This window comes from Heterocephalus glaber, unplaced genomic scaffold (genome assembly GCF_053883595.1).
Source record: "Heterocephalus glaber isolate CG9 unplaced genomic scaffold, H.glaber_assembly_v1.0 deba00000621, whole genome shotgun sequence".
Lineage (NCBI taxonomy): Eukaryota > Metazoa > Chordata > Mammalia > Rodentia > Bathyergidae > Heterocephalus > Heterocephalus glaber.
In genome coordinates, this window is record NW_028258153.1 from 28,047,732 (window position 1) to 28,074,107 (window position 26,376).

A 26,376-nucleotide genomic window follows, 5' to 3' on the forward strand; every position below is an offset into this window, starting at 1 on the left:
GCAGTGGTATATGTCTATAATTCCAGCTACTTGGGAGGCTGAAGCAGGAAGATTGTAAGTTGGAGACCAGCTCTAGCAATTAAGCAAGACCTTGTCTCGAAATAAAAAGAGGGCAAGGTCCTGAATTTGATCCCTGGTACCAAAAAAAATAAAAAATAAATAAAAGGGGGCGTGCCAGGCATGGTGGCACATGCCTGTAATCCCAGCACTCAGGAGGCTGAGGCAGGAGGATCCTGTGAGTTTGAGGCCATCCTGGGCTACATAGTGAGTTCAAGGCCAACCTAAACTGCATAGTGAGACTCACTCTCAAACGAGGGGAGGGAGAAGGCTCAGTGGTGGAGCAAGGGCAGGGAATGTAGACCCCCTGCCTAGTATGCAGGACGCCCTGAGTTCAGTCCCCAGTACCACAATGAAAGAGAGAAAAGTCTCTGAGGAGGTGGATTTGGAGAGAACTGAGGAACTGATCAGGTGAGCAACAGAGGTGCAGTTCATCAGCAGTGTCACTGGCTCACAGGTGTGCCTGCAACCCATTGTCAGCTGTTGTCTTAGAATGGCTTCCTAGGCGATGGCAATTCAGTATGTCAGGTACTTTTCTCCATGAAGACAGCTCAGCTCAACACTCTGTCCTCTCAAAAATTGTTTTGGTTTCAGCAGTTAGGATTTCCAGGAGAAAAAAGTTCTAATTATCATGAGAATTTCTCAGTCCTTTAAAAAATAACTTTGTATTTTTTATTAACTGTTTATATTCTTCTCCAATATGATGCTGCTTATGCTAGGAGTGTAGTCCAAAAAAGGACCAGAAAGCTCCTGTATCCTTAGTGGCTTCAGCCAGTGGTCCTTCCACGAGCTCCACCACATCCGTCGTTGCCTCTGCCAGCTCCAGCTCGACCCCAGCCCAGGAAACTATCTGCCTCGATGACTCCCTGGATGAGGACCTTGCTTTCCACTCCCCTTCACTGGATCTTGTTTCTGAAGCTTTAGCTGTCATCAACAATGGGAACAAGGGCCCAGCCATTGGCTCAAGGATAAGTGTGCCCACTCCAAAACCTCGGCCAGGACTGAGAGAAGAAAAATTAGCAAGTATCATGAGCAAGCTGCCACTGGCTACTCCCAAAAAGCTTGATTCTACTCAGACTGCACACTCATCAAGTCTTATCGCTGGTCACACAGGGCCAGTACCAAAGAAACCCCAGGATTTAGCTCATACTGGCATCTCTTCAGGCCTTATTGCTGGTTCTTCAATTCAGAACCCTAAAGTCTCCTTAGAACCTTTGCCAGCCAGGCTGCTTCAACAAGGACTCCAGAGGTCAAGCCAGATTCATGCTTCTTCCTCCTCACAGACTCATGTCTCCTCTTCTTCCCAAGCCCAAGTTGCTGCCTCCTCTCATACTCTGGGAACATCAGAGGCCCAGGATGCTTCTTCGTTAACACAAGTAACAAAGGTGCACCAGCATTCAGCTGTCCAACAGAACTATGTGTCTCCATTACAAGCCACCATTAGTAAATCACAGACCAACCCAGTGGTGAAGTTAAGTAATAATCCCCAGCTTTCCTGTTCATCCTCACTAATAAAGACTTCTGAGAAGCCACTGATGTACCGCCTTCCCTTGTCCACCCCTTCACCTGGAAATGGTTCTCAAGGCTCCCACTCCCTGGTTTCTAGGACAGCACCAAACACCACTACCTCCACTAATTATTTAGCCAAGGCTATGGTGTCACAGCTAACCACGCAGGGTTTCAAATCTCCTTTCTCAATGGCTGCATCCCCAAAACTGGCTGCGTCTCCCAAACCTGCCACATCTCCTAAACCCTTGCCCTTACCTAAACCTTCTGCCTCGCCCAAGCCCTCTCTGTCAGCTAAGCCTTCAGTATCAACTAAACTTATCTCTAAGTCCAACCCATCTCCCAAGCCTACTGTATCCCCAAGTTCCTCCAGTCCAAATGCACTAGTAGCCCAGAGTAGCCATTCCACCAGTAACAACCCAGTCCATAAACAGCCCAGTGGAATCAACATCAGTAGACAGTCTCCTACCTTGAATTTGTTGCCCTCTAATCGCACTTCAGGCCTTCCATCTACAAAACATCTTCAGGCCTCTTCAAAGCTAACAAACTCATCATCCACTGGAACTGTTGGGAAGAACAGCTTGAGTGGAACTGCAATGAACGTACCTGCCAGCAGAGGTTGCAACCTTAACTCAAGCGGAGCTAATAGGACTAGTCTATCTGGGGGAACAGGAAGTGGAACACAGGGTGCTACTAAACCGTTGTCTACTCCACACAGACCATCCTCTGCCTCAGGGTCTTCAGTGGTAACAGCCAGTGTACAGGTATGTATGTTTTAGACGTTTGTGTGCTAGGATGTAAGGTGGTGTGATCTTTCCTGTGAGTCTCTAACGAGCTTACTGTGTTTGGAAGAAGATGTACACTTTTTAACAGGCTGGTCCAGCCATGGGCTTGGAGTGTTCCTGATGTGACATCACAGTGATAGGCACACCTGTGAATAAGGTTTTCTTGGGGGGGGCCGTGGGGGGTTTTTTATCACGTTTACTGCCTTAACAATTTTTGGAAAATGCAGCTAAAGTGCATATTTTGAACTCTGTTGCTTACCAAAGTAGTAATTTATGAGTTTAGCATACATTCCCTTGTTTCCTCCCTGCTCTCCTGCCAACATTCTTATTTTTTATTTAAATTTATATATTCATGTTATTTTTCTTATCTTCTCAAATAAAATTTTTATTTTGTGTTAATTTTGTAGTTATTCATATATAGTTCTTTATGTCAAATAGTGTCGGGACTCATTTTATACCACAATTTCCTCACTCATGAATTTGTAATTTAAACTTCCTTCTCTATTAGCTGGAGTTCCCACGTAAGGAATCTTTGTAAAAAGGGTAATATGAATGTTCCTTTACCTTAGTGTTCACATACCTGAGCCTTTCTCTGCTGCCACTTGAGTATATATAGGTAGACTTCTCAATCACTAACTGTTCTACTCAGATTTCTGTAAATATTGCTCCTCTGATTCTTGCTTGATATTTAGAAAAGTCTGAGGCCATACTGATTTTTTGTTGCCTTTTATGAGTAATGTGACTTTTCTACCTAAATGCAAGTAAGCTATTTCTTTTTTCTTTGAAAATTAAGTGTCCATAAACTATGGCTAGATCTAATTTTTGTTAACTTTGTACCTAGAACATTATAATGCCTCAGACCTGGCTATTTTGCAGCTTAAGAATATTTTCTTCTATTATAGGTGTGAATATTATTTCTAAAAACATATGTCCTAGGTTTGGTTTGGTTTTGGTTTTGCTTTGTTTTGTTTATTTTTAGTTTGGGGGGACAGGGTCTTGCTCTGTAGTTCAGGGTGGCCTTGAAGCAATTATGTAGCCCAGGCTGGCTTTGAGCTGGGATTACAGGTGTGTACACCACCATGCCTGGTTTTATCCTAGGTTTTTGAGAATTCTTTGTTATTCATATATTTCATCCCACTGTCCTGTTTATCATCTTCTCTTAACTGTTCTCAGCTTTCTGCTTTGTTTGTATTGAGACATACTCAGATTTTTCCTTCACATTAATGATTTGGTTTCTTGACCTTTTCTTTTTTTCCTGGAAGCAACATATATTAACTGTAGGCAAATTTAGTGAAAAGAAAACAAAAATTGCTCATCATTCCAACCCTGTTTATAATCTGTAGGTATTTTTTTAGACTGAATTTTCAAAAAAGTGTGTTTTACCTAGTGTTGTTTTATAACCAGCTTTTTTTGTTTTGTTTTGTTTTGTTTGAGGCAGGGTCTCCCTTTGTAGTTCGGGCTGGCCCTGAACTCACTATGTAGCCCAGGCTGGCCTCGAACTCACAGCGATCCTCCTACCTCAGCCTCCCAAGTGCTGGGATTACAGGCGAGTGCCACCACGCCTGGCTAACCAGCTTTTTAAAAATGTACCATTTTATGATGTATAAGTTCTTAGGTTCTTAAATATTTCCTAAAAACATAATTTTTTTGACTTATGGACTTGTATTGTCTGAGGAAGTGCTGCCTTCTGTTTATATGGAATAGGAACGTGTAGTGGAAAGGTCCTCCCATTGCCATTGGTAGAGGTGCCCTGGTGTTCTGGCAGAGTGTAGCAGTTTATATTCAGCATGTTTGATGCCAGTCATTATTCTACTACTTACATAGACTTGGGAATGGCTTGATTCTAGTGTAGAACAAATACTTTATTTATTGAAGTCTAGGATTAACTGATATTTTACCTGTATAATTGTACTTTTATCAGAAATGAGAAAGTTAGAACCAGACATGGTGGCACATACCTGTACAGCAATTCCTACACTCTTAAGAGGCTGAGGCAGGAGGGTCAGAAGTTCAAGCTCATTTTAGGCAATTTAAGGACTTAGGACCCTCTCAAAATTTAAAAAAAAAAAAAAAAATTAAAAAGGCTGGCGATATAGCTCGGTGTGAAGCCCCTGGGTTCAAAAGTCCTAATTTTATCAGCTTTAGTTCTGTATTTTCTGTCTGTCTGTCTGTCTCTCTTGCCTCTTTTTCTGTATTTTTCATTATGAAAAAACAAGGCTTATAGTTTGCTATACCTCTGAAAAAACAGTTATAATTTTTATTTAAATATATGTGACTTCATAAGTCCATATTGAGCTAAATGTCATAACTATGGCTTTATTTGCTTTCTTTTGTTTGTTTTTTTCAGACAGGGTCTCACTATATAGTTCAGACTGGCCTTGAACTCACTATTTATATGTGGCTTGCCTCAAACTCACAGCAGTCCTCCTGCCTCAGCCTCCTGAGTGCTAGGATTATAGGCGTGTGCCACCATGACTGCTGTTTGCTTTCTTACTATAAGTTTTTTATGGTTTTTACCTGGAGTTAAAAAATTTTTTTTTTTTACTTTGCTTTGAAATTAAGGTTATATCTTCCTTCATTCTTTTTTATTTTTGGTACCAAGGATCAAACTTGGAACCTTGCGCTTTCGAGTCAGGCCCGGAACCACTGAGCTAAATCCCTGCCCCACTTCCTTCATTCTTTATCATCTCCAGACACTGTCAGTCCTATATTTTTCCCAAAGACAGACCTCTGTTTGATCATATATCTCAAAAGAATCCATCTACTGTCTAACAAATAATTGGTTTGTCAACAAGAAAGCTACATGGCAAGATCGGTGTTTCAAAGAAGCCCTCCCTCTTGGTTTTCCTCCTCTGCCAAGCGGCTTTATGATCTGGAGACCCCGGTATCCCTGCCTCCACCTGCTATTTTTTTTCTCATTGGTTAGACTAAAGGCCAGAAATTGAATAAAGTCATTTCTTCCCTTCATGGACCTAACAATTGCTTTCATACCAGCACAACATCTCCTTGAAGTCTTATCAGCTACCTTCTGGCCTCTAGCTCCTGTCCGTAGCACCCAGATGAAAGCAGATTTCCCAGCTCTGTCTGTGGAGCTTTCACCTCCTGTCTAGAAGGCATCTGCAGCTATCTACTCCTTTGCAGAATGAAAATGAGAGGTCCTTTAACAAAAGGCAGAAGTTAAAATCTCTGGGCTCCAGTCACTAGCTCTATTTACTATTTAATAACTTTCTACCCAAGAGTTTCCTCGTCTTTTCTTGCCCTTCAATTTACTAATTTTCTGGGAGTCCTGTCTTTGCTACTTTGTAATCCCAAAACCCATTCATTAATTTATGAAGTAAATGTGTATTGAGCAGGTCCAGTGTGCCAGGCTCTCTTCCAGGTGCTGTAACTAGGGATGAGCAGCCTACTTGTTGTCCTGTTCCATGGAGCAGGCTTTCTACATAGGAAAATAAAGTAAATACAAGTCGTAGACCGTGGCAAGACCTGTGAAAAAAGTACAGTAAGCAGTATAGAGAGTGATTGCTGTGAACCTAGACACAGGAAGGGGAAGGCCTCCTAAGGAGGACCCTTTTAGCCAGCCACCTGGAAATGAGAGGGACAAAGCAGCCCCCACTGGGGAGCTGCAGCATAGAGACTTGGAGGAAGGAAGAACCTGGAGGGCCTGAGGCAGCACTATGGGAAAGACCAGGACTGTCCTGAGGACCTGGGCGGCCCCAAGAGGACTCTGTTTTATTCTGTGTGCACCAAGGAAATAATGGGCATGCTCTCCAAGAGGGGAGCAATGTGGTCTGCTGGACATTTCAGAACATTACTTCGGTATTGTGGAAACAGCGTGAGATTTTAAAACATTTAATGTTCATAGGAAGAACAAGGTTTCTCTTCATATTTTCCCTGAGAAGAACAAGATTTCTTTCCATATTTTCCCTGAGAATTAAATATAGACATCATGAAAAATATTTTTGCTTATAGGGCAAAATTGTGAACTCTTTCCCTATTTCACATTGCCAGCTTCTCTATGCTCTCTGATGTTTCAGCTGAGGAACTTCCTGCTTCTGAGAGGTCTCCAGCTTGCAGCAGAGACCAGGAAGTGTAGCGAGGATGTACCTCCGAGTGGGGACTGCCTGGTGCGCGTGCGTGGGGTCCTGGTTAAGACCCACCGCTGCAGAAAGCATAGACAAGTCAAGGAGAAAGTGCCAAATGTTGGTTACTGTGTGGTATTATTTATATTGCTAATACTCATGTTACTTAATTTTAGAATTGCCGTAATTGACATTTTCCATCTAATTTAGTGCTTCAGTTATACCCTTCCAGACAAATTTTAAATTTCCCATTGTTAGCAATATTTAGGAGGGCTTCCAGTGAAACACACAGCCTTGGAGACTCTGTATTAGCCAAAGACTACAATAGAATTATGGTTTTAAAAAAAGAAGCAACTCTTGTTAATTTTTCAGCTAATACAGTATCCTTTCTATCTTCATTCAGAACATTGTTGTTGGTTTTTTGGTATCGGGGATCGAACTCGGGACCTTGAGCTTAAAAAGCAGGCGGCGGCACCACTGAGCTAAATTTCCGGCCCCAAAACATCATTATTTTTAACTTGATAATTTTTCCCTAAATGCACCCACTGTCTCAATCGCTGGTACAGTAGAACAAAAGACTGACAAATTTTAAAAGCCAGCAAGTCCAAGCATAACATGATGAAAATTTGTACTTAAGTCTAAGAGGTAGTTGTGCTTAAAAAAAGATAGGAGTCTGTGGAACTCGAGCTCCGCGTCCTCCACATGCGGCAGGAAGTGGGAAGTAGGCTGCCAGCTCCCTGCAGGAAGAAGGCGCTTGCCTGCCGGGCAGCAGCAAGGGGTGGGGCGGATGGCTCTTAGAGAGCCCGGAGCTGAGTGGTTACTCACTAAGCCCTCTACTGAGAGGGTGAGGCCAGACTCTGGTTAAAAAAACCATCGATGACAGGAGAGAAGAAGACGGAGCGAGCACTAGAGAGAGTGGCAGGACCAGCATGGAAGGTTCTGGAGAACGCCCTTGGCTTTCTGCCCAGCGACAGCACAAACCCTGAGGTGTAGAGCTATGTGCTTGGTGTGGCCCACATGTGCGGGGAAACCGGGCGTCTTTCTTGTACATTAAGAAAGCCATTGGGGCCGGAGATTTAGCTCAGTGGTTCCCCACCTGCCTTGCAAGCATAAGGTCCGGAGTTCGATCCCCATTACCCCTCCAACTCCCCCCAAAAGCAAGTCATCGATCCTTTATTAACAGGGTTTTTAAATAGAAATAACACACAAAACTAAAACTGAAAGTACCCATGTAGTATTTATTGTTGACTTTTAAAAAAATATGTAAAGAAATAAGTTTTCCTGACCAAATTTAGAACTGGAATTTTTTGGGTGGTGGTGGTGGTGGTGGTGGTGGTGGTGGTGGTGGTGGTGGTGGTGGTGGTGGTGGTGGTTGTATTTTTGAGACAGGGTCTTCCTCTGTAGTTTAGGCTGTCCTCAAACTCCCTGCCTCAGCCTCCCAAGTACTGGGATTACAGGTGTACACCACCACACCAGACTAGAATTAGAAAAGTTTGGGTTTGGAAAATAAGATTACAAAGGAATACTCATCATAGTAATATCTGTCACAGAAAACTTGATGGTAAATTTGATATCAAGTTGGATGGTATCAAATCTTTTTTTTTTTGGTACAGGGAATCAAACTTGGGACCTTGCACTTTCGAGGCAGGTGGCGGTGGCACCACTGAGCTAAATTCCCGGCCCAGATGGTATCAAATCTTAAGAAAAACATTGTTAGGTGGGACGTGGTGCCACACACCTGGAATCCCAGTACTTGGGAGGATGAGGCAGGAGGAGCACTGTGAGTCTGAGGCCAGCCTAGGCTATTTAGTGAGTTCAAGGCGAGCCTGAACTACATGATGAGACCCTTTAAAAAAAACAAAACAGAAAGAGGGTCAGGGATTTAGCTCAGTGGTTCTGGCACCTGCCTTGCAAGTGCAAGGTCCTGAGTTCGATCCTTGGTACCAAAAAAAAAGAAGGAAAGAAAAAGGAAAAAAAGAGAAAGATGGTTGTTGAGTGTGTTGACTCACACTTCTAATCCTGGCTACTTGGGGATACTTCTGGAGACTGAGGAAGAGGCTCAGAAAGGCAAGGCCAGCCTAGATGAGTAATGAGACTCCATGTCAAAACACAAAACAAAAGAAAAAAAGTTAAAACAGGCAAAAATCACTCAATTGTTGTATACGAAACTGTTGAAAGAATTAAATTAGCTTAAGGAGTATATTTAAGTAATTTCTCAGTGAAAGCTCATCAGTGTTAGTGTATTTCTGATCTAAGAAGTGCTTTTTGTTCCAAACTAGTGTTTCCAGGCCCAGGTGGAAGAGTATGAAAACACTCATTTACCTTTTACTGTAGGGAGTGTCATTTCAGAAAGGTAGTGGAATAGAAACCAGCTCTCAAGGATTAAGTAGAGACTTGATAATGTGGAAAATGGAAGCTGTCAATGAGTTTGATAATAGGAATAAAAATAAATGAGACTGTGGCTAGTAGTTGGGGAAATGTCAAGAATAGGAATGTATTTGTAAAAAGAGTAAGAGGCCTCGCAAGCACCAGGCCCTGAGTTTGATCCCTGGTGCCACCACCCCCTCAAAAAAGAGTAAGAGGTCCCTGTGTGACAAGGTAGAGAAACCGCGGAAGTGCAGTGCAAGCTAGCAGCATAAGAAGTGTTCTGCTCAGCATCAGAAAGTGGGGACAAGGGTAAGGAAGAGCATCTGCTGGTGTTAGGGTGCAGGCAGAAGCTGGGGAGTGGCTTGAAGGAGCATTCAGCCAAACGGCACCTTCAGGGATGGGACCAAGAAGGAAAAGGAAGATGACAGCATTTTCAGCATTCTCCCAGGTGACATGGCATGGAGTTATCTCCTAGCAGCTGGGTCTGTGACTAGAGCAGAAGGGGAGAGGTAGAACTGCAAGGTTAGGAATTAGGCTAAGAGAACAGCCGACTGCATGTTACACAGTTAAGGGATCTGTGATGGTGAAGAAGAGCTGAGCTTAGAAAGATTCCCTAATTTTAGTTTCACAAGATTTGTTAGAACAGGTACAAGACACAGTCTTACCACAAAAAAAAGGACACAATCTTGCATCCACGAGGATATTAAATTAAATAAATCAGTTTAGGTGAAAGACTTTCTTTCCTATTTTGACCCCTGGTTTCTGCACAGTCCACAGCAGGAGCATCATTATTGGCTAATGCCTCACCTCTGACTCTCATGACATCACCCTTGTCTGTAACAAATCAAAATGTGACTCCTTTTGGGATGCTGGGTGGCCTTGTTCCAGTGACCATGCCCTTCCAGTTTCCCTTGGAGCTACTTGGCTTCGGAACGGACACAGCTGGAGTGACAACCACCTCGGGATCTACCTCAGCCGCCTTCCATCACAGCCTCACTCAGAGTAAGTCTGGCTCTTCACTTGCACGCTGTCTAGTGGCAGAGCAGGGACGTGGGAATTGAAGAAATACAGTTATCTCATCTACAATCAAATTAGGGGCTCTGGGGGCCAGGGATTTAGCTCAGTGGTTCCGGCACTTGCCTCGAAAGTGCAAGTTCCCAAGTTCGATCCCCGGTACCAAAAAAAAAACCAAACAAATTAGGGGCTCTGGGACCGTATTTATACTTTAAAATGAACAAATGAACCATCTATACCAACTTGTATCTTAAATGAAATTTATAAGAGAAGTCAAATTGGTTGGGTTATCTACTTATACATAACCGCATTGATATGTGGAACATTTGTTAATATGTGTGTTCTAAAAAAAAAAAAAAAATGTGTGTTATAGTTTTAGAAGGCCTTTGAAGTGAAGCTTGTGGCATTGGACCAAGTATTTTAGAGCTGATCCATGAGGGCTCACATCTTAAAGATCATTGACAAATCTGTTTTCCCTTCAGATTTACTAAAGGGTTTACAGCCAGGAGCTCAGCACACAGCAACACTTTCCCACTCACCTCTGCCTACACACTTACAGCAAACATTTAATGGTAAGAAAGCTACCTCTTCCTTTATCTCTTCATTGTTTATCTTTATGAATATAAATTATACTTTTCTGAAAAGTAGAATGACAACAATTGGAAAAAACAAATGTTTATGTGATTGAATTCTCATTGGCAGCGAAGTGCTTGTAAGAGAAAGAAAATTGGTCAGTGAGGTCTTTTTGTTACATATGAAAGGATCCTTTTTTCTTTTTTCATTACCCGTCCCCGTACCAGGAATCAAACTCAGGACCTTGCACTTGCAAGGCATGCTGCTACTAAGCTACATCCCCGGCCCTGAAAGGGTCTTTTTGAAGGTGTGCACTGTATAGAAGTGATGGCTAAGAAGAGGAGTCATATAAGTTATATACAGCTACATGTGATGGTGTACACTTGTAATTCCAGCAACTCTGGGAGGCTGATGCAAGAGTGTCACAACTTCAAGTGTAGACTGGGCAACTTAAACCCTGTCTCAAAAAAGAGGAGGGAGGGGCTAGGGATTTAGCTCAGTGGTTTTGCCGCCTGCTGCGCAAGCGCAAGGACCGGAGTTCGATCCCTGGTACAAACAAACAAACAAACAAAATTTAGGCTTGAGAACACAGAAAATTTAAGTTGGGCCAGGGATTTAGCTCAGTGGTTCCAGTACCTGCCTCGAAAGTGCAAGGTCCCGAGTTCAATCCCTGGTACCAAAAAAAAAATTAAAGGGCTGGAGATGGAGCTCAATGCAAAGTCCCTGGGTTCAATCTCTAGAACTGAAGAAAAAAAAAAAGTTATATGCAGGAATTATAACTGTTTACATTTATTGAAAGTATACTAAATGCAGTTTGGTCTTGTGACAGCTTACATGGAGGAGATGATTTAATCTTTACAGTAAGCCCGGGAATGAGGTATAACAATGGATGCCCGTTACACAGATCAGAAAATTGAATCAGTGAAATAAGCAACTTGTCCAAGATAATACGCTAGTGTTTGCTCTCAGATACAAACTCAAGAAGCATGTATTCATTTTTTTTTTTTAAGTACTGGGGACTGAACCAAGGGCCTTGGACACTCTAAGCACGTGCAGTTCATTGAGCTACACTCCCAACCAGTCTGTAGTCTTCACCATTAAACTTAGCTGCCCCTTAGCAGTGATTAAATTAGCATGACCCAAATTATGCATTGCGTGGTTGCAGCCCAGCTTGCCCACTCTGAAACCGATGTTTGGAGAGTGGGCGCCATGCATGGCAGCCTCCAGGTTCCTGCTTAGACAGTAGTTGGTCTCAATAGACTGCTCATGTGCTCTTCTGGAAAACATTTTCCAAGTCTTCTGAGGAGAAATAACTTCTCAGATGCCCTCTCAACTTTGGAAGTTTACTAGTGCCTTGCTATTCTTTTTGGCCACTGCATTAAAAATAACTTTTGATCTGGTTTACCAATGACCATGGTGCAGAGATGGGGGCCTGTAGCAATCTTGAGGCCACCAATTGTCATTCATTTTCCAAAAGCCAATAGAAACAAGACGCTCTAGGATACTGTTACACAGCACGAGTACATTAACAGGTACATACCGTACATCTCAAGAAGCCAGGAGAACGGATTTTGAACGTTTTCACCACAAAGAATTGGTGAATATTTGAGAGGATAAATATGTTTAACCTTACTTGAACATTATGCAGTGTATACATGTATCATATATTACATGGTATCCCATCAATATCACAACTTTTATGTTTTTGTCAGTTAAAAATTAAAAATAGCAATAAATAAAAGTTTAAGAAGGATAAAACTGCTGTGGTAAGCTCCCTCAGATTCATCCTTGAGAGAATGAGTTTAAACCACAATTGAGCAAAATAGGCCATATAAAGTAGGCACAAACATCAGTAACTGATCTTCCTGAACTTGATTAGGCTTATAATTAATAAGAGGGCTGGGCATGGTGACGCGCCCACCTGTAATCCCCGCATTTAAGAGGCTGAGGCAGGAGGATTGCCTGGAGTTCAAGGCCAGCTGGGGCTACGTAGTGAGTTCAAGGCCAGCCTGAACTCCTAGCAAGACCCTGTCTCAAACAAAATAATAAGAGAAATTGTTCTGTAACTGAAGTGTCCTCCCTGAGTGAGGACAACTGCTGGTGGTGTGAGTCCACCTGATGACCATGTGCTCATGGGCAGAGATATGAAGGGACTCGCTGCAAGGAACTAACTGAGCAGGATCCTTGTTTGTTTGGTTTTGAGACAGGGTCTCACTGTATAGTTCAAGCTGGCCTTGAGCTCACTATCCTGCCTCAGCCTCCCAAGTGCTAGGATTATAGCTAGGTACCTCCACACCCGCTCCAGCTCTTGGGTAGATTATCTTGACAGCACTGCTATGTCATAATGAGAAAAGAAATATGACTTCCAGTCTTTTCCAAATAATTAAAGTTTAAAAGTTTAAAACTTGCTGGGAATTTAGCTCAGTGGTTCCACCACCTGCCTCGAAAGCACGAGGTCCTGAGTTCAATCTCTGGTACCAAAAAAAAAAAAGTTTTAAAACTTTTTGTTTAAAAAACACTTCACAGGGCCAGGGATTTAGTTCAGTGGTTCCACTGCCTGCCTCACAAGCACAAGGACCCGAGTTCGATTCCTGGTACCAAAAAAACCCCACTTTATAATAAGGAACAAGATACAGGGCCAGGGATTTAGCTCAGTGGTTTCACCGCCTGCTGCACAAGCACAAGGACCCGAGATCAATCCCCAGTACCAAAAAAAAAAAAGAATCAGGATACATCATGTAAAGGTACAAGTTCCCAGTGATAAATGTAAATGTATACCTAAAATGTACCAATAAAAGAATTTAAGGGAAAAAAACCACTTTATAGTATGAGACGTTGAACTTGAGAATCAGGCTTGGGTTTTTGAATTCCAGAATTGCCAATTTGAACAAGCTTCTTTCATCATTTCTCTTGCCTGTAAACTAGAGACAAGATGTTTCTAATAGACTTCTTACGGGAGTCTAATAAAAATAACTGACTGAGGGCAGGGGATTTAGCTCAGTGGTTTCACTGCCTGCTGCGCAAGCACAAGGACCCAAGTTCGATCTCTGGTACCAAAAATTAAAAAAAAAAATAAATAACTGACTGAGAGCTTCTAGCAAGGGACTTGGTATATAGTAAGAGTCCAATTAATGTTAATTCTCAATCTGGCTTACAAAGGGGGTCAGTAAGTTTTTTCAAATCAACTTTGATTACAGTACAAAAACAGCCATAGATAGGCTGGGGATTTAGCTCAGTGGCACAGCACCTGGCAAGCACAAAGTACTGGAGAAAAAAAACCAGCCATAGATAATATGTAAACAAATGAGTATGACTGAGTGCCAGTAAAACTTTATTTACACAATCAAGTGGTAGACCACATTGGGCCTTTTATTTTGCTAATCCAAAGCTTTATTGAGCAAAATCCCGTATAAAAACTCTTAACTACACCTGTAATCCCAGCCATCAGAAGGCTAAGGCAGAAGGATCATGATTTTAAGGCCAGCTTGGGCTACATAGCAAATTCAAGGCTGACCTGGATCACATAGAGAGACTCTGTCTATAAAACAAAACAAAAGAGGCTTTGAATTTAATTATATCACAGATCAAATCATTTTACTCTGTAAATGTAGATACATATTATCTTACAAATTTAAAAGCTGTAGATGTTGTCACCAAAGTTATTCTTTTAAATTTTTTTACCAGTTATTTTAATAGTGTCCTATTCATGCAACTTTTTGGGTTTTTTTTTGGTACCAGGGATCAAACTCAGGAACTTGCACTTGTGAGGCAGACAGTGAGACCACTGAGCTAAATCCCCGACCCTTATGCAACTTTTGAAATAATCTTATTTCATTGATACAGCTTTTATTCAGTTTTTCTGTGGGGTTTTTGGGGGGGGGGTTGTTTTGGTTTTGTTTTGTTTATGGTTTTCTAGAGAAATTTAGATATCACATGAGTGGGCCTGGCCATGTGCTTTATGAACCTTTTTTTCTTTTTTGGTACCAGGGATCAAACTCAGGACCCTGCACTTTCGAGTCAGGGGGCAGCACCACAGAGCTAAATCCTGGGCCCTGGCCATGTGATTTATGTGACCTCGTCCAGCCTTTAGCTTCTTACTGTACTGTGCTACAATATTTGTTCCTTTTGCCTGTGGGTCTACTGTCAGGGTCTCTTCCCTTGAAGTAGAGCCTTCCGTCTTTGGGGACTTCATCATCCTTGAACCCTGACCCTTCAGAAATTTTCCCTGTATTCTCTTAGCTCTCTAGGTCATTGGGCCCTACTCTTGCCTGCCTGAGTATTCCCTTTTCCTCTCCTCTCCCAGTGTTTCTAGGTAATTGAACTGAGATTTAAATGAAGTAATCAACACTTTCCCCATAAAAAAATGAAACAGCAGAATGTAGAGGCACCACTGTGCTAAATCCCCAGCCCACCATTGTGCCTGCCTTGCAAGCACAAGATCCTGAGTTTGATCCCTGGTACTGCAAAAAACAAAAAACAAAAAACAACAGGGTAGAAATGGAAACCATTATTCCTAGTAGCAGACTTCCTATCCCTTATACTAGGTCAGAACCAAAATGAAGATGCAGCTGGATTTTTTCACCTCCAGTGTGCTACAGTCATTTATCTGATACTTGGGAATTATGGATAACTGCTATATCACAGCCAAAAAAAAATTGAATTCCACTTAGAAGAAAATGAAACTGACCTTGTCTCCCAAAGGAATCAAAAAGTGTGGTGAGTCCCTTGGAGGTTGGAGTTGTGTCTCTGGATCCTTGGTACCCTCTCAGTAGTGGACACACTCAGCTGGGAGGTAGATGATAACAAAATTAGGACTGAAAATCAACTGAACTATAGTCACATAAGATAATAGGATTGTTGTTGAGTTTTGAATCTTCTTGTCTAATTAGCCTCTATAATACTACACAGCATGTGAAATATTAAAGTTGATCTTGGAGCTGTCTTCCACATAAAAAAGTAAAAGCTGGGGGTTTTTTGCTTTGTTTTTCTCATCTATATTTCTAACATGTCAAACCATACCAATTTAACATCTCTTTTTCTCAGATGGAGGCCAAAGTAAAGGGGACACTAAGTTACCGCGGAAATCTCAATGACTTCCCAGCGAGCAGAGACGAAATGTTTAGCTGGCTGATGGGATCTACCTGAAGGGAAAGTCCTTACGTGGTCACAGGGCTGCTGTTTCTGTCGATGTTTACATTCTCGTCCCAAGCACTGTGGTGAGGAGGAAAAGGAAAGAAAATATTACTTGAGCAATGCCAGGTGCAGGAGGAAGAAATGCTTTTGTGCAAAGTTAGTTACCTTTGGTCTTTCCTAAAGAAAGACAGATACCATGTTAACTGACTCAAAAGAGACTCAGCTGTCAAACCCACAGAAGTACAAATTTGATTTTTCCCTGGGGGAGGAGGAGGAAGTTGAGAGGATTTGGGTAAACGCCATCCATCCTGGGAGTTGGATCTGAACACTTGTAGACATAACCTCATAATAAAAGCAATAGCTCTTGAATTAGGCCAGTTCATCAGAAGTAATGATCATGTCTGTCTAAGTGGACAGCATAGCAGATTTGCCACAAATCAAGTGAATAACCTTAGGCCTGATAACAGATAGTAGCTAAAGAAATACTTAGCCTCAAACATCCTGAGGAAACTTGAATCTTTCCCAGTGTGTAGCAACTCCCATGTAAATCAGTGGACTAAAGATGCATCAGGAAATGTATTCAAGCACAGTGATATATGTTACTAAATCATCTAGATTTTTAGAAGTCAAGAAATCGAGCCTGTTACTATTAACAGACAAAACATAATGTCCCCTTTTTGTAAAAGGGTCAATTTTCATCTTCCATTTAGAAGCAGGTATTTAACTCTTTTCTTCAGGTGATTTATGCATCTGGTATTGATTGGTTACTTTTTGTTTCTAGTCTTGTTGTTAAAATGTGACTGTGTTCACATTTTTCACTTGAGAAATAGGAATCTTTGTTATTGGGCTGCTGTTTTCCTGCTCTTTGCCCTGGCAGGCCTCCCAACAAAAACTGTGAACTCCCCCCAGTTCACCTCACTTTACAACTTCACTTTCTGTTCTTTTAGCTACTGATACTTCAGGTGATTGTTAGTTATTAATAAAAACAGGTAGAAGTGTATACTACATATATTTTTTCACTGGTCATCCAAATAACATATATATATATATATATATATATTAAATTTCTGGGTTTTGGTGGCATTTTTAAGGGGAAGAATTACATTAGGATCATTATATATACAAGGATTTTCTTTATCTTCCTGTATCCATGTAGTAAAATTGTTTGGAGCATTTGTGATCTTAAAGCTTTACCAATATTTACTGGGAGTATTGATAATGTCAGTAACCCTGCAGATAGTAAGGTCCTTAGTTCCAGACCTTCCTTATGCAAATAACAGTTAACAAAGGGAGTTAAGGGGAACATTTATATTTCTGTCTGGATACATTTCGTTTTATTTTGCCTCAGCATCATTCTGGTATCTTTTGAGTTTTAAACTTGTAAATATTTTCACACTACCCAACAATTGTGTAAGCTCTTAAATGTGTAACTTTTTTCCATTTATATAAAACAGACTAACTCCCCCCAAAAACAGCATTAAACTAGTAGTAAAATTTCTTTCATATTTTCATTACATATTACCCTATACTATTAAGTTTATTCCAATAAGAGTATTAACCAGACCCTTTTTTTCTTTTATAAGCAAAAGTCCCACATCGCCTACAGGACTATAAATAACCACAGATCCATTCAGATCTGTATACCTATATTTTGACACATTGGCTTGCTTCACAGCAAAAAAAAAAAAGTAACTGAAAACTTCAGTTTTAAGAACTTGTTACTGTAAGGGAAAATGATTGCTTCAAAGGAATGGATACTAGGATGTTGCAGAGGTCTGACTTGAATTCAGTATGTTTGATTAAGATTCATTTTCTTTTCTAATTAGGGAAGCATCCTTAACTCTTTTATTGCAGAGTAGCAGACCTCTTGCGTTTGCCTTTGCTAAACCCTACCTGGGCTGGTGGAGGGAGTTTTCCTTTGGGAAGGTAGCCTTTGTTTTACTACTTCTGCCAAGAGCAAGGTCAGAGTGCATATCCACCTCTTCCTCCTGACGGGTGTACATGTATTTGTGTTTGTGTGTGTATGTGTATACACACATGTATATTCATATAAATTAATTGCTAGTATAAGTCAAAAATAATATTGTAATTTCTTAAACCCATCAGTTCTGAATCATGCTAAATGAAGATCACTGATGACTCTCTTTTGTCATCACTAGAAAAAACAGATTTATTAATTCTACCCCCCATGTCATCTTCTACTAACCAGTCACAATTCTTGAAAGCCTTTGGCTTCTGATAATATAACATGGAGAGTCTCTCTTCTCCAGGACTGCAGTCAGATCCCCGCCTCAGCACTCACCTGCCCCTTCACAAATCAGTTTACATCTGTCTCAGTCAGGATCCACCTCTTGTGTTATACAAACAGGAAATGGGTCAAAATCCTCGTCTTTCTCCATAGATAAAGTATAATCAGAGTTTCTACATGTAAATACAAGCTTATTTCTTTTCTAGATCATAACATTAAAAATGTCTGTCTTTACAGTTTTATTACTAAAACAAACAAATTGGTTATTTTTTAACACAGAGACTTGACTCATACTGTATTTTTGCACTTAAATTATGTTATTTTTAGAAATTATAGTTGGAAAGGGTATCTATAGAGCAATGTGTATTTCTAAAGAGCATTAGCAACATCCAAATCCAAAAGTAATCAGCACATTTAATTACATCCCATTCAGAGGGATTCTTGATTCAGGAAGATTAAGTTATTTGTTTCTGACTGTCTTATTTTGAAATTGCCTTCACTGATATATATAAGCTGTTACTGTACATACAAGTTAATCCTCAGTATTCATAAGCAATAATGGTCAGCAGAGCTGTCCTCAGTGATAGCTATGCTGGGCCTCAGTTGGAGACTGTTTGGGAGCAAAGTGTCAAGCTCATTCAGAGCCTCCAAATTAAATGCAAGCAATAATTTCCATTGTAAATGAATTGTAATTCTTTCTCATATGCTTCTGAGATCAGAGGGTAGGAAATCCTGATTTTTAAAACAGCCTGAAGAAAAGGTTTTGGGAAAAGAAATGAGATTAATCTGTAGTCACAAAACCCTGATACAGTACTTTGAGGAAATCAAGAGGATTGTGTCAGTATATTCTTTAATGCCCACCACCCCTTTGATGGATGATGTTAGCCCAAATTCCTTTATTTTGTGTCATAGACACTGAATAGGGTTTATGGGATCACCAAGGTAAGGGGAAAGTATATATTTGAATACTGTGGGTTTGACACCTGTTTGAAAACAACTTACTGGAACTGATTCTTAACCCAGGATATTCCTTTTTCCCAAAGCAGATCTAAATTGTTTACCACCCAGGAATGGAAAGGGCAGGCAGCTCTAGTCTTTCTCCTCTGGTTGCCCTCTCCCATATCCTTTTCCACCTTGACTTGGATTCAAGATATTTTCTGAAATGAAAGTTCTACTATTATTTAAACTGCCATTGATTATGAGAACTCTTTGGGATCATCTCTAGAACTCCAGTTATCTATCATATTTGCTGCTACATTTGAAAAATGAACTTTGCTCATATTGGTTGACTTTAATTTACAGTTATTTCTAGGAATTTTTGTCATATAATTTGACCCATGGATAGAATTAGAGTACTTTTATTTTAGGAGTGTACCATAAAAGCACACTGGTCCCTGTATTGTTATCATTTATGTTTTGAATTTGTTTGCTTTGTTCTTTGGTTTTTGTTTTGTTTTTCAAGTTGGAAATAGAAGAATGAAAGAATTCTATAATGAGGCCAAACTTGAGAACTTTCCCTGTATGTCAGCACTGTAATTTCTGCTGACCAGTGTTCTCAAAGGGGCACTTTGACTTTCTATTCTGCATGTATAATTTTTTTTTATTTGAGGGGGGCTTTTGATTTTGTAAAAATTAAGCAGTAGTAGATAAATGACTGATCACAAACATGTTATGCAATTTTATTTTATAAAGTTTTAAGGGAAAAGTTTAATTCTTTGTAAATAATTTCTTAGCTCTGGTAAACACTTATATTACTCTAAAACATGCTCAATTCAGGCCTTTGTCTTTGTTAAGTGCCTTTTATTTCTTTCTTTTTCCCCTCTTTTGAAACTGTTCTCAGATACACTAAGTACATTTGGTAAGTCAGGGGTTTCAAGAGGAAAAATCTCAGACTTGCCAGCGTAACATCGTGCTATAATACTCTTCCTTTCCTTTGTGTGTATGTGGGTATATGTGTAAGGCACATATGTACATATATATAAGACTAGTAGCTGCTATACCATTGCATCCTTTCTGAGCGCTGCCCTTTTGATGTTTGGGAAACTTCTGCCTTGTTTATTCCATTGCTTTTAGTTGATTAAAATGGGAAGATTGGGACATTGTCTTATCACAAGATGCTCTCTTCCCCCTGGGAATAATATCTATTTGTAGAAGTTAACCGATGTGTGTGTGTCAGTTATTACAAGTAAAATAAATTTAGTGGGTTCATTGATTATTCCTGGATATAACCCACTGCTCTGTACCCTTCAAACTTGGCATAAGTAGTCTAAAACAAAGCATTGGAATAACAAGAGTAGCTTTCAGGTTTAGTTGACAGAGCAAGGTGCATGCATTTTGGCAGGGAAGACTAAACACATGGAGGGCTAGAGTTACAACCATGGCATGGTAGCAGAATGCATCTTGGAGGAAGTTAGCAACCATGTCAGCATTTTAAAAATATCATCCGCAGGGGCCGGGGATTTAGCTCAGTGGTTTCACCGCCCGCTGCGCAAGTGCGAGGACCCAAGTGCCAACCTCAGTACCAAAAAAACATATATATATGTCATCCACATATGGTGGTACATGCCTATAGTCCCAGCACTTGGGAGGCTGAGACAGGAAGATCGCCGTGAGTTCAAGGCTTGCCTGAGCTACATAGTAAAACCTTGTCCTAAACAAACAAACAAACAAAAAGTAAAAAGTATGGTATTTTCTTCTGGAAAATGATTTGAAGAATTATATAACTGCACATCTGTTAAAACATGAATAAACTGAAGTAAAAAGACTTCAGATACTGAGGGAAACATTAATATAATCTATAACATCCTTGAGAGATCTTCAGTCTTATTTTTATTTGCCAAATAATTATATCTGATGTTACAATTCTTTAGATTTCTCCCTTGAGCAAAATAATGTAATTTTCAGTATCTAAAATTCATCTCTTTCTTGTTGAAAACAAATAGATGTGACATGTTAAGGGAGAGTAAGTTAAAGCAATCCTCAAAAGTAGTACAAATGTATTTAAAATAAACTCCCCCCCCCTTTTTTTTTGGTACCAGGGATTGAACTCGGGGCCTTGCGCTTGTGCAGCAGGCAGCAAAACCACTGAGCTAAATCCCCGGCTCAAATTACCACCTTTTAAATAAAATTTTGATTTGGAACAGGAGACTTTTGGCTAGAAGTAGAAAACAGAGGCCCCTGGTAGCAAAACTTGTCAGACAGCTGGAATAATTCCTAAATTACTATATCTAGGGGGAATATCATTTAACCTTCGTGCCTCAGATTACCCATGAGACAGTTGGGTATAATAATGTTCACCTACCTCCCAGGGATATCAGAGACTTTACTATTTCAAAAATATTGAGTTTTTCTAAAATGTCCTATGTTATTAAAATTACTATCATCAACTTCCTTCAGAGGCTGAAAAATGTTTTCCTTGTGGGTATAAAGAGCAACCTATGTTGCTCTTTATGTTTTTTTAAAAAAATCACTGGAGTTCTAATTTAGATACATATGATTTAAACATACCATGTTTGTGGTGTGATAAAATGGTTAGTTTCAGATTAACAAAATGGGATGAGAATGAAGAGACCCTAAGTTTCTTAATTATAAGTGGATTTTTTTTAGCTTTTTATGGTATTGTTTGTGTGATATTTGCCAAGATTGTGGAGCTGAAGTTAGATAAAGGTTGGATGATTGCTTGTTGGAATTGATAAATGATCCTGCAAGTTTTATCTGCCTCACTTTTCCATCTTCTTAGTCTAATTCCCTTGATATTTATTATTTGTTGGTTATGGGCAGCTAAACTTTTAACATTGTAAGAATGAGTGGGAGTCCCCTCGCCCTGTAAATGAGAGGCAGACGGCACGCTGTCCTCTAGCTCTAGGGTTCCCTGGCTCTGTCCTGAAGACCCGACCACCTACACACAGTCAGCCACTCTGCCTTGTACTTCCCGCTTCTCCAGCCCCTGAGAGTTGCCCCTCGTCTGCTCAGGCTGTAGGAGATGGGAGGGAGGAGGCGGGATTCACTACCTAGCCAGTGGTCAGGGTGGAAGGAGGTATGGTGAGGAATGAAGATCATTTCACCCATCTTCCATCCCTGAGTACTGAGTAATACATGAAATTGCCCTTTTCTCATTTTTTTCTCTTCGTTTTGTTTTTTCTTTTCTTTTTTTGTCTCCCTTTTCTCATTTAAAAGAAGAAATAGGTGCTGTAACTTTAGCTAGAGCTAATTACGGGGTGGGGGTGTGTGTGTGTGTGAATGTAAATTGTAACACATTCAGGGTCAGGGAAGAAAAAGCAAGGGGGTGAGGAACAATTACCCAGCTCAAGCAAGCTAGGAGATAGAAACCACCTGGCCTACGCAGACAAGCAGCTGGGTCCATCCCAGAGTTGAGTAAGGCCCAGTTACTCTGTAGTGATGAGATTTTTAAAAATTATTGTCTGGGTTTTTGTTGCTTTTTTCCAAATAAAGCCTTAGTTAATAGCCTCTAAATACCAGCTATGCAGATAAATATACTGTTTTCCACATTTCCCTCCTCTTCCACTTCTCAAATAACAAATGTTAGGACTTCTACCCAAAGAAATAAGACATAAGGATTTTGTTGAATGTGTGTTTGTTCCTCTAGAGAAAGTTAACAGAAGAATAAAATAGACATATTTTATGTGTTCATCTGTCCTAAAATGTGAACTTTATATTCAAAAACTTAACTACATTGATCCTTTGACAAGTGCAGAACTGTAGTAATGTCATGTGATGTCACAATGAAACCGTCCTAGTGTTCAATTTGAGAAGTTTTAGATTTTATGACAGTGTTCTGGTTTATAGAGCTGAACATGTGGTCAGACTCTAGAAACAGCTTTGAATATTAATGTTGAATCCATCCTTCATTTCCTTATCTTTATTCTTCTTCCTATTGATGTGAGCTAACTCTTCAGTTCACTGTGTCACCAGCCAGTTGCCCCACAACGAGATGAGCTGTGTATTGTTACGCTGTCTCTCACTCCCTCTTTGTGCATCTGTCCTTGTCTGCATTGGACTCCAAGGCTGAGCCTCCAATGCAGGAGACTGCTTACATCCCTGCCCCTGTCATAGGTGGGGCTGTCTAAGGAGTTTCATGAGAATGCCTTTGAATAATTTGATATTAAATTACATTTTTCTCATATTGTCCCAGAGTACCATTTGCTGGAAAGTAGTTTTTTGTGGTCTTTATTTAATTCTTCCTGTTAGAATATTTCTACTTCTCAGCCTTTGCTACACATTACCATTTCATAGTTAGTATTTAAAGTTTGAACATGCCTCCAAACTGTTACCCTAACAGGTCAAGGACACTTTTTGAAGAGTCTCTGTGTCCAAGATTTGCAGTCATCCGCGGTGTTCACTAGTGACTGGAATTTTCTTCTCTTCTCCTTTGTATGAGAAAAAAATAAATAGATTTCTTGGCGAGCAGTGTAGCTTGAGGTAGAGCACTTGCCTAGCATGCTTAAGGCCCTGGGTCCCATCCACCAAAAAACATGATTTTTCATTACTACATAATGTGATAGTAGTGCACTTTGTGGCCTCCTCCTGATATTTCAAGGTTGTTCACAAGAGATGCAGACCTTTATTAGGGGCTCTTCCTCATAATAGTCTGCCTTGCTTGTTTCATGTTTCCCCTAGCACAGATCTATTTTGAATCCTTAGTACCAATTTTATGTCCTTAGAAAACACTATACATTATCTGTTTCCATTTCACTATTATTAATATAATGCTGTTTTATCTTAAGTCTGGTTTTTAGATATTTAATAATAGAATACTAATGAAGAACCTAATTGGAACACAGATAACTATTACCCAAGGTAACTTGGAAATACTTGGTTTTGAAGTTAACAACTCCAGCTATCCTCAAAGCACATTTTAGGAATCAGCAGCAACCAAGACCAGCCAGTTGACGTTTTTCTATGTGGCAGCCTGCCCTTAACCTAGCACATCTTAGCTATCTTTATTTTCTATCTTTACAGCACAGCCTTTTTTGCTTATCTCTGCTGTTTTCAGGGGTAGTGTAGCCTCTGTCAGAAAATTGGGGTTTCTTTCCCATGGTTCCAAATTACCAAGGAGTCTCCCAATTTTGGCTAGTAGAATTATAAAGGAAAAGAAGACATTCTCCCTTGACAGAGGTATTACTGTGTTACACATTTGGAAAGTTGGCCAACTTTGATCACCTTTTTGCTAAAGTCTTGGCTGAGCCTGTATAATGAATTTCATACACCTCCTGGCACCTGTAGACAGTCAGGGCACCTTCCACCAGTAGAGCTAGGTGCCTGGCCTACAAAGAGTTTCCTGACTCGCAGCTGGTCTCCAGAGAGAAGATCCAAGCTGTTCACTGTCCCTTTGTTGACTGTCATTGAAAATTTATAGGGCCGGGGATTTAGCTCAATGGTTCCGCTGCCTGCCTTGCAAACACAAGGTCCCAAGTTCAATCCCCGGTACCAAACAAAACAAAAAAATTTATTTTTAAAAGTATCAAAAATATCATGTTGTTCTTTGAAGACAGTCCTTACATCTGAGGCTTTCTTGGGTGTTTCACTTGCTAAACTCTGTCAAACTTAAAAGAAGGGGGAAAATAAGTCTCTGGGTGATGACAAAATCATGTCCCAGATAATACATTAATGTCTGCCAAGGTAGCTAAGCAATGAGTGTTTTCTCTTTAATTATGAGCAAGAAGATTTATTTGTGGTTGTAAAGATTATTATGGAACCACAGATCTATTCGCCATAGCTAATTGGTAATCATGAGTCTGATTTCTAGCCTTGGTAAGCACATATTTCCATCTCACAGTGTGAATTTTGATAAGGGAAAGATTTTTGTTTGGTAACAGAGGAAAGGCAGCCCTTGATTACACCATAAATGTTCCATCTGCTGAGGAGCTCCTCTCCAGTTAGACAGCTCCTCCTCGTCTGTTCCACATTCACACACAGGCACCGTGTTGCAGAAGCAGTCCCAAAGGAAGGAGCCTGAGGAGCGAGTGGATAGTTCTTTAGGAGAAAGGCATGAATTCCTCGTTGCATCTGCATATACCACTTTGCTAACTTGAAGGGGATGTGCTGTATTTCAAATGTGTGACTTAATATTTTGGGATTTTTTTTCCTCCTTTAAAAACTGGACCTGAATACAAGCTTTGAGTTGATATTTGTAATAATCTCAGGACCTGAAAGATTGTAGCATTTAGTGTGTCTTAAAAATTATGTACTGTACCAGCCATGGATTTTTGTAAATATACCTGTCTCCCTTTTTTTGTATTATTTTAGTAAAAAAAAAATAAATTTAAATAAAAGGGGGTGGTGATTACATGTGTGTGGGTGTGGGTATGTATGTGCGTGTGTTTGTATAAGGCTCTTTTGAGATGAACTGGTGCTTGTTTAACTTTGGGCTCTGCTTGGAGCAGGAATATGGACAAACTGCTGCTACTGACCCTGCACTGAGCCAGTGTATCTCTGTGCTGTCTTTCCAGTGGCTGATGACTTGGGAGATCACATCTTCCCACTGCTGCCTGGCTTCGGCCTTCTCAGTTCCACACGCCCTTAATGGTCTCTAGTTTTTAGAGGACTCTTGTTACTCTTTTCTAGAGAAAAATAAGGGCAGTTAAAAAAAAAAAGTAACCAAGAAAATTCACTTATTTCCTAAAACCCTGGTGAATTTTGGGTATGTGCGAGAGCAGAAACATTCCTAAATATGGGCCTGTGAATTTAGCAAATTAACCCCATGGATATACTCCTTCAGTGCAGGGATTTTTATTTTATTCTTTTTTACTGCAACAGCCTTGCTCATATTCCAGGTGTAGCTAGCAAACTCCTGTTTTGAAGCAAGAGCCTTATTTAATTCAGTGTAGATGTTTCCTGTCTATCCTTTGTGACAGGGCCTTTTACCTGAGTGTTTTTTCTTTTTGTATGTGTTACATGTTTGTTGTATTAAATAAAGAGGAATGTACATACTGTTACTGTGTCTGTTGTATTATTGAGCAAACTTGGCTTGGCATATTCCATTCTCAACAGAGCTTGGTGTCCGTTGTCTCTAATCACACTGTGCTAGGCACTGTGGAGTAAAGAAGTAAAGGGCACAGTCTTCGGTACAGTTTCAGTTTGCGATCACTTGTGTGGTCCAGTGCCACCTGACATTGCGGTTCCAAACAGAGAGTGACGGAGCTAGGGCTGACTGGGAAGCTTGATGAGGTGGGAGGCCTCAGGGACTGACAGGAAGGCGTGAAGTCCCAGAAGCAGACTGGGAATGTGTGTCACGGGGTCCTGCCTTTGGGTAAAGTGTGTGTGTTGGATGACACTGCCAGGGTCAAGGCTGGGGAATGATCTGCAAACGTGATCATCTTTAAAAGACTTACTTGTAGAGCATTTCTACAAGAGTGTTATTAAGAGGAAAGACTAGAGGAAGAATTCAACTGTAGAAATCTAGGTAGAGGGAAGAGGATGAGAGAAAAAGCAACTTGTTAGAAAAATTGAGCAGTTTGCCATTTGTAAATACACATGTATGTGTGTGCATAGAAACTGTAGAAAGAGCCAGGTGTGGTGGCACACACCTATAATCCCAGCACTGAGGAGTCTGAGGCAGGAGGATTGCTGTGAATGAGTTCGAGGCCAGCCTGGG

At 40.5% G+C, this 26,376-nt stretch overlaps 1 protein-coding gene across 7 annotated transcripts in view; it reads left to right on the top strand.

Annotated features, from left to right (window-relative positions):
* Positions 1–26,376, top strand: part of Ubn2 (ubinuclein 2) — a 122,556-nt gene that overhangs the window by 76,998 nt on the left and 19,182 nt on the right. For 5 of the 7 annotated variants that reach the window (XM_087206309.1, XM_087206307.1, XM_087206308.1 and 2 more), the window contains 4 exons: positions 777–2,327; positions 9,565–9,796; positions 10,291–10,380; positions 15,425–25,712. In XM_087206309.1, the coding sequence (XP_087062435.1) occupies positions 777–2,327; positions 9,565–9,796; positions 10,291–10,380; positions 15,425–15,474 (1,923 nt within the window). In that variant the 3' untranslated portion in view covers positions 15,475–25,712. Of the gene's footprint in view, positions 1–776; positions 2,328–9,564; positions 9,797–10,290; positions 10,381–15,424; positions 25,713–26,376 lie in introns of those variants that run through there. The other 2 variants (XM_087206310.1, XM_087206311.1) reach the window with 2 other exon arrangements.